Source organism: Myotis lucifugus, unplaced genomic scaffold (assembly GCF_000147115.1).
Source record: "Myotis lucifugus unplaced genomic scaffold, Myoluc2.0 scaffold_18, whole genome shotgun sequence".
Lineage (NCBI taxonomy): Eukaryota > Metazoa > Chordata > Mammalia > Chiroptera > Vespertilionidae > Myotis > Myotis lucifugus.
The window spans coordinates 8,017,864-8,026,957 of NW_005871066.1; the positions used below are offsets into that span (position 1 = coordinate 8,017,864).

Below are 9,094 nucleotides of genomic sequence, written 5' to 3' on the forward strand. Positions count from 1 at the left end.
TATTGTCACCCTAATTCTTCAAGCACCACTGATCATTGAATTCTCCAGTTTTACATCCTGTCTTTACATTGATCCCACTGACATGCAAGTATGCAATATGCTGTGCAGATTCCAAACATCTCTGAACCTGAATCTATAATGCATATCATGATGTGTTGACCTTGAACATGGCATTTTATGTCTGACTTCAAATTGTGATGGGTTTACTTCTCACTGTGATTATTTCCATGAAGGTTCAAAGGAACTAAAGGTAGTGCTCTTCGTGAAGACACTTACGTTTTACATGAAAATGGAACTTTGGAAATTCCTGTGGCCCAAAAGGACAGCACAGGAACTTACACATGTGTTGCAAGGAATACGTTAGGAATGGCAAGGAATGAAGTTCACTTAGAAATCAAAGGTAAGGCAGAGGTGGCAAATTTTTTTCAGAATTATGTGACTGTGAGCAAATTCCCCAGCTTGGCCAATAGATAACAATAACTTTAAATTTCAGATCCTACGAGGATCATTAAACAGCCTGAATATGCAGTTGTGCAAAGAGGGAGGACAGTGTCCTTTGATTGCCAAGTGAAACACGATCATACCTTGATCCCTACTGTCATCTGGCTGAAGGACAACGGTGAGCTGCCCAGTGACGGAAGGTATTTGAAGATGATCACTTTCCTTTCTCTTGCTTCTGTCTTTAAGCTGCTGTTGACTGAAGGTTTATTGTATAATGACTTAACCACGATGTTTTAAAAGTTTCTGAAGTCTGCTTTGTCCAAAATAGACACACAGGTTCTCCCTGCTGTAAAATGTCTGTACCTAATCAAGTTATTGAAATAAGACCCTGAGAACCTTTGTCTGTCATTGTGTGTTGGTCTCCTGTGTAATTCAGGAGGAGAAAAACCTTCCAGGCTTTGGACAATGTCCATTGTTTTCTGCCTTGTACAGTGAAGTCTCAACAGATGTTTTCATTACCAGCCTACAAATAAGCAGAAGTATGATCTCTTTAATCACCAGAGTGTGCCTGAAACCTTGTAATTTTTTGTTGTTGTTAATCCTCACCCGAGGATATTTTTTCCATTGATTTTTAGAGAGAGTGGAAAGGGGAAGAGAGACAGAGAGAGAAACATCGATGTAAGAGAGACACATTGATTGGTTGCCTCCCGCACATGCCCCTTCCCGAGGCTGAGGATCGAGCCTACAACCCAGGTATGTGCCCTTGATCAGAATGGAACCCGCAACCCTTCAGTCCAAGGGCCAACAATCTAACCACTAAGCCAAACTGGCTAGGGCAGAATCCTTGCATTCTAAAGCAGTGGTCACCAATCGGTGGTTTGTGAGGTCCAAAAGGTTTGTGACCGCTGTTTTAAAGGACACTAGTTTTTATTTGGATAGGGAGTTTTCTTTTGAGTTTACTTCAAGCCAATAAAAAAGAGAGAGGAAAACAAAACATTTAAAAGAGCCTAAGCATATTGAAGCCCTTTAGCTTAGAATGGAAAAAAAAAAAGTGGCATCTATTTTCCAAGTAAGGCTCTCAATTTGACTAAGTACGGAGCTGAAGGTGTGAATTTTAGCTATCAGAGTGCAGCTACAAGCATCACCCCCTGTTGGAAGGAATGCTGGGGCTGGTGGAGATAGTGTCTGTGGTTTGCTTGCCAGGTGCTGATATGGTGCCCTGTTGTTGTTAATAGCACCTAGAAGAACTATGTAGCCTGCTCCTCTATATGCCCAGAGTTTCCATCTAGTTCTAGGCTCCAACGGGTCAGTTTATTTGTGGAATCTGAGTGATAAAGATAAGAAGGAAACATGAAGTAATGACCTTTAGTTTAAGTTGGCTAAAGCTTTAACTTGGAAATTCCCTGCGAAGACAGTTGATTTATACAGCCTTATTAAAACCTTGCACGAATCCTGCCCTGGCCATTGTGACCCAGTTGATTGGAATGCCGTCACATACACCCGAAAGGTGGCAGGTTCAATTCCAGGTCAGAGCACATGCCTAGGTTGTGGTTCGATCCCCAGTCAGGGCATGCGGGAGGCAACCAATCGATGTTTCTCTCACATTGATCTCTCTCTCTCTCTCTCATCAATAAACATATCCTTGGGTGAGAATTTGTTTTTAATCTGCAATAATCCTATTTACATGGATTTTTTTTTACCTACTGAGCAATTTTTCATGCCCACAGTAACCTCCAGAAAACTCATTGTGGTGATTGCTGATCTAAATCTTCCTGTTTCTAGTGAAAAACTGGTCCTGTTTTTTGCATTTACTTTCTCCTATGAGAGTTTATGCATGTAGTAAAAGTGACAAAATTTCTGCAGTAACTTCTAAATTATTTTAAAATATACACTTTGTGCCCTGGCTGGGTAGCTCAGTTAGTTGGAGCTTCATCCCATACACCAGAAGTTTGCAGGTTCATTCCAGTCAGGTCACATACGTAGGTTGAGGGTTCTATCCCCAGATAGGCATGTATGAGAGGCAACCGATTGATGTTTCTCTCTCTCTCTCTCTCTCTCTCTCTCTCTCTCTCTCAATAGAAACATATCCTTGGGTGGGGATAAAAATTAATAATAATAAATAAAATATACACTTTGCTAGAAATTGAGCTGGATGAGTAGTGTTGAAAGGTTTCTTAGCATCAGAAGCCGTAGGAAACCCTCTAGTAAGGTAACTGGAGCTGCCCCACCTCACCTCTGGATGTCCCTGGTCTCTAAGGAGCTCCTAAAACTCCAGGGACGTGGTTGAGCGCCATTGGACCATATGCCTCAATAGCCCTCATAACCCGAGGTTACAATTCATTCTAATTATTTTCCAACTATAATCATTATCAAAGTGATACCTATTGTATAAGATTTTAGCTTAAATGTGCTGCAAATTTTCATCATCTTTCTCTTTTACCAAATTCAGTTTCATGCCAGTAAAACAATCATCAAATGTGGTTAGATGTCCATTTCAGTTGCTCAGAATGTGTTTTATTCACAGGTTCACTGTTGACAAGGACCAGTTGGTGGTAGCTGATGTAAGTGACAGTGATGGTGGGACCTACACGTGTGTGGCCAACACAACTCTGGACGATGTTTCCGCCAGTGCTGTGCTTAGCGTTGTCGGTAAGAACTGAACACTCACAGCACAACTGTTTTAGGCAGGAGGGAAAGATTGTCTGCAGTAACTGTTTACTTGTTAGAGTTTTACAATTTTATTGGTGAGTTAAATACTCGTTTTTCTTCTTTGAGAGATACCCAAGAAGCTATAATTTCAGTGTAACTATACTCTGTAGCAGCACTGGAATAAAATGGTGGTTATGCATATGAGTGGTATTTGCATAAGAAAATTGGGGAATATAATCTACTTTTATTTAAAATGGAAGGTTCCCCCCAAAAAAATTGGTAATGCATGTTTATCCATGCCATGGCTCACAGTGAAGCATAAGGGTTTATTTTATAATCTTAATCATGTTCAGTCTTTGTCGTCTTGTGCTATCGTATATCTTTCCATTACTAATTGTGATTAAAATCCTTTATATTAATGTCCTTTCTAGCTCCTACTCCAACTCCAGCTCCCATTTACGGTAAACTAATGAGTCTTCTTTCTCTATTTTCTGTCAAACATTTCACATTTGCGGAAAAATTAATTTTTTCTATCACATTTTGTGTTTCTTTAAGGAAAGGGCTGTCACCTCTTCTGTTGTGTTGCTCCTTTACTGCTGTGCATCATTTCCTCATTATAACTCTGGAACTTTTCACTGAATATATTGCCACTCTCTTCTAAACATTTCATGTGTTATTTTAAAGTCATTTCATTTTATAAATGTCCCTCTTTGATATAATTTCCCTGTAAAAAGCATAGTGTTTGCTCAAAAGCTATCCTACACATTTTACAGAATGAAAAAGCTATTTTAAATATCATTCCACAAAAATCAGGCTTTTATAGATGTCTATTAGTAGTGTTTTTTTTTGGAAAAGTAAATATTTTGAGATTCCATTTTCAAGAAATTATGTAGGAAAGCCATGGATGTTTAGAACATTTGACCTTTGTATCTGAGAAAACGAACTCACTGTGTGTTAACAAAAGATAAACCACTAAAGAAAGACAAGAAAAGGGAAGCTTACGGTTGTGTGATTTTTCTGAGTTTGGAAAATAAATCAGAAATTATTTCCAGAAATATTTTTGATTAAGGAACCCTCATCTTTATTTAACATGTAAACACATAAAGCATAAACTCAGCCAGATTTATGCTACAGAAGACCCCTCCTTTGTAGGCCTTTATTGCTTCTTTACTGATAGGAAATAAGTGCCCATATTTTTCTATGGTCTCTGCTTCTCCAAGAGCCTAAGTTACCCCAGGAGCAAGGTCAGGAAAAGTCCCAGGGAGGAACATGAACTCTCTGGATCTCAGAAGCACCATTAGGAGAGGCAGACATGCTTCTGGGATACCTTCATTCTAAAAGGTGTCTGCACCCGTGTGTCCTCTGAGAGTAAACACACCGTCCCATGTGACTGTTGTGCGGAATATCTGCATCCGGTGTTCATGCTGAGAGCTACTTCTAGAGCATCAATTTTAGAGTGCCCTTAAAAACATACATATTCTTCAGGAGCCCCCCAAATCCATAATTTAGCTTAGCATGTTTCAGGGAGAACACTTGAGTCTTCTTTGAACTGTACATGTACTTGCCTGTATTTGTTTTTCAGCATTTACTATTCTGTTTCTCATTTATTAGAAATTAAGTTTCTGTATCATTTTTTCTGTCTTTGCTCGTTCTTGTCCATGAGAAGACACACACTGAGAGTGCTGTGAACCACCCACACCCACTACACTGGTTTTGGTTGCAAGTAATTTAGTTTCATTTGAAAAAGAAGCAATCAGAACTCACTGATGGGTTGTCTTGGATGTGCTGTGTGTTCCCAGCAACCTTAGCTGTTTCCATTTCATTTCAGTTGCATGCTCATTGACCATTCAGTATGCTGTGCTTTAATACATCCCTCTATGAATAGTATCACAAGTAAAGGACAACCTCATAAGGATGGATGGTTAATTATGATGTATGTTTGATCTACAGATGTCCCAAATCCTCCCTTTGATTTAGAATTGACAGATCAACTCGACAAAAGTGTTCAGCTGTCATGGACCCCAGGCGATGCCAACAACAGCCCTATTACAAGTATGTGGTGCCATTCGCTTCATCGCTGATGCAAATAATGACCATTTTTGAATCACTTTATCATATGCAACTGAAATTCCTTACAGAGATATTTGATGGCATTCTCTGCTTCATTACTAATAGAACAAAAACATTTATTTATGGCTTTCTTCTCTTCAGAGCTAGAGTTATTTCTGGTTTAGCTTCTGATACGGGACACTGATTGCTGAAGATGTTAATTAAGCAAACACACTATCATTTTGTGTTTAAGATCCATATGAATACTTTAAATCTCTACCACTGTAAGAAGATGCGTTGTAAGTTATTCATTTTGCCCATTGATGTGGGAGTAAAGGGTAAGAGGGCCAGGTGCTATAATGCCTAGCCTATATATTGGGAAATTGAGACTTAGAGAATATAGTGGCTTTTCAAACCCAGAATTGGTAACAGAACTGTGTGTTGACATCAGGTCTGTTAACTTCCAGACCCAGGTCTCTTTCTTCCAATTATCCTTTACTGCAAAGTGGCGGCACCATCAGCATTGTCAACTCCTCACCTTGATAACATAAGTCTAGGGAATAAAATCAGGTGAGGGACCATACCAGAAAGGTACTTGAAGAGCTTGATAAAATTAACCTATAGATAAGTTTAGAAGTTTTAAAACCATAAAGATACTTGAGTGTAGACACATGATTACAGTATATTGTTATCTTCAGGTATATACTGCAGAAAGACTAATGAACTGAGGCTTCCACTTAACTCAATGCATTAGCTGCTTAGGTTGCTTGGAGACTCTTTTTACCTAGGATACAATGATAGTATTAGAGATCAAGGCATTGCTACTCATTCCTTCATTCACCCCTTCATCCAATAGGTATTTATTGAATGACTATTATTTATCAAGCCTTGTTCTAAAATAAAACAATAAAAGTTATCTGCCCATATGTTACTTTATTTTTGTTTGAGGACACAAATAAGATAAAATTAATAATATTGTTATTATAAATAATGTTAGTATATATTTGTATACATACACACACACACACACACACCTCAGGGCTCCCTTCAAGAGAGAACCTGCTGCCAGGAGTGTTAACAGCAGGCTCCATCAGCTGCACCTTCCCCAAAGACCTGCTGCAGTGTTCTCTCTTCCTGAGCTACTCCATTCTCTTCCTGAGCTATTCCAGCGACTGAGCACAGCGAGGGTCCTAGAGCTCAGCCGCACCCAGAACGGAACTTGGCTTGGGCTCCTCGTTGACCTGGCTCAGGCTATTAACTGCAGTCTGAGGCTTTTCCTACACACTGCTCCTTCCTCCCCACTCTCCTATCACAGACATCAGACCTTCATCATAGTCTGTAGATCTTCCCTGCCTACTCCTGCTCTCTCTCTTTTACCTTCCATAGTTATTTCCCCCCCGAGTTTCTTGCACTTCTAATTCTGTCTCAGCATCTGCTTTTTAAAGGACTCAAACACATATATATCTATATGCCTGGTTGTGGCACGTGGATATATGTTGTGCGTTTGTGGTATATGTTTAGGTCATGCAGAAAAAATAAAGCATGAGAAGGAAGTTAACGAGACAGGGGTCAGGGCTATAATTATGAATAGGGTGGTCAGGAAAGCCACATTAAGAAGGTAACATTTGAATATGTCAATAAAGACGGGAGAAGAGAGAAAGTGAACACACTATGTAGTTTCTGGGGGGGAATCTTTCCCAAGAGAGCAAGAAAAAGAGCAAAGCCCTAGAACAGGGGTGTGTCTGCTAGGAGGCCAGTGCGGCTGGAGTGAAATGCACAAGAGGAGGTGAAGTAGGGAGAGAAGGCTGAAGAGGTAGAATTGGTGAGTGGGGATAAGGTGTGAACTTGCAGGCCTTGTAGGCCCATAGTAGGGTTTGGGAAGTTACTGGAGGGATTTAAGTAGAGGAGTGATTCATGGATCACTGTGGTTATTCCATTGAAAACAGTCTCTTGGGTCTCAAACTGCATTGAAGTATACCCTGTGGAACCTCAGCCAACTCATAGGCTCATAGGGGCGCTTCAGGGCATTTTTTAAGTTTTTACTTTTAAATTTTGATATTTGAAAAACAGTGACATCTATCAGGCACCACATGAAATATTAGCTTGAGGCAGTTTATGGTTTTAATCTGATATTGCTACATCATATTATAATGATGTCATATCTCTGCAAAACCTTTACTGTGATAAAAGGCAAGGACCACATGAAAATCACTGCGGAACAGGAAATGAGTAAGGTGGTGTCCAATCTGTTTACAAGGTTTCAGAAGTTATGTGGTACCCAATAGTAAGACATGAATAGTTATTGTTATATGAACCTAACTACTTACATGGAAATGTTAATTATTTCTTTTGTCCTAAGGGAGCCATCAAAAAAATTACCGGAACACTAAATGCACCATGAACTGAGAAAGTTTAAGTTCTTGTGAGTTAGTAGGTTCTGCAATAATTCAGGCAAGGAATTATGGAGGCTTGAAATTGGCTGAGAGAGATGGAGGTGCTGAAAAATGGTCATATTTGCATGTATTTTAAAGTAGGGCCAACAGGACTATTGAGAGTATGAAAGAGTAGGGGGGCTAAGAAAGACTTCAAGGTTTTGACCTGAGTTGTCACTATGAATTTGGATTAACTATTCAAGTCTGCATTTCAAGGGCTGCAGACATAAATCTGAAAGTGGTCAGTTTATGAGACTGGAGATCATCACCTCCAAATTAGTGTGGATTGAAAGGACAGAGCACTACAACACATGATGTTTCTAATTCATCTTTGTATCTACAATTCATATTATTGCACATGGCAAATAGCAGGCAGTTAATGAGTACCTATTTTTACAAGGGTAAAACATGTACATACCACAAAATTTCGGTAGTTGCAAGAGGGTATGAACTAAAAAGTGAGTCTTTCTCCCCATCCTGGTTCCCAGTTCCTCCAGTGACACCAATGGTATGTATGTATCTTCTGAGAGGTAATACATGTGCATACAAGCATATTTGAATGTGTATGTGTCAGAGTAAATCTTTTTACTTTTACACAAGTGTAGTACTCAGTACACAGTGTTCTATATCCTACTTGGTTTGGCTTAACAATATACTTTAGAAATTACTCCATTTTAGTACATATGGAGCAGCTCCATTCATTTTTTATAGCAGCAGAGTATTCCATTGTGAGGATGCACCATAATTTATTTAATGAGTGTCCTATTGGTGAACATTTAGGTTGTTTGCAATTAGGTTCTTTCAGCCACAAACCATGCTGCAATGTGGGTTCTTTGTCATGTGTATTTGAGCATATGCATGAGCGTATTTATTCTAAATAAATTGCTAGAAGCACAATTTCTCAAGCAGAGGGTATCTGAGTTAAATATTTTAGATGTCTAAATTGCCTTCCATAGAAGTTGTACCAGTATCTACTTATAGCTATTGAACACTTACTAGTAAAATGTTTCTAGTTTGATTTGTGATTTACTGTGAGTGTAAAATATATGTGCACTGGATTTCAAAGACTTAGTATAAAAAAATGAAAATATCCTATTAATACTTTTTTATTGATCACATGTTTAAATGATATTTTAGATATATTTGATTAAATACAGTAAATATTAATTTCATCTGTTGCTTATTTTTTATATGACTACTAGAACATTTAAAGGTACATATATGGCTTTCTTTACATTTCTGTTGGACAGCACTGTCCTGAAGTATCTTCTTAGGATCTCAGATTCTTTAGAATGTACAGTAGGTCTCTCTTATCTGCAGTTTTAATTACCTGTGGCCAACTGCAGTCCAAAAATATCTGCATCATTCACTTCACATCATTTCATCATTGAATCATCCTGTATCATCACAAGAAGAAGGGTGAGCACAGTACCATAAGGTATTTTTTTAAATATATTTTATTGATTTTTTACAGAGAGGAAGGGAGAGGGATAGAGAGTTAGAAACATCGATGAGAGAGAAGC

At 38.7% G+C, this 9,094-nt stretch overlaps 1 protein-coding gene across 1 annotated transcript in view; it reads left to right on the forward strand.

Annotated features, from left to right (window-relative positions):
* Positions 1 to 9,094, forward strand: part of NRCAM (neuronal cell adhesion molecule) — a 233,960-nt gene that overhangs the window by 196,400 nt on the left and 28,466 nt on the right. Inside the window, exons 15-18 of the mRNA XM_023751014.1 lie at positions 234 to 400; positions 494 to 641; positions 2,966 to 3,090; positions 5,041 to 5,142. Coding sequence (XP_023606782.1) covers positions 234 to 400; positions 494 to 641; positions 2,966 to 3,090; positions 5,041 to 5,142 — 542 coding nt within the window. The remainder of the gene's footprint in view (positions 1 to 233; positions 401 to 493; positions 642 to 2,965; positions 3,091 to 5,040; positions 5,143 to 9,094) is intronic.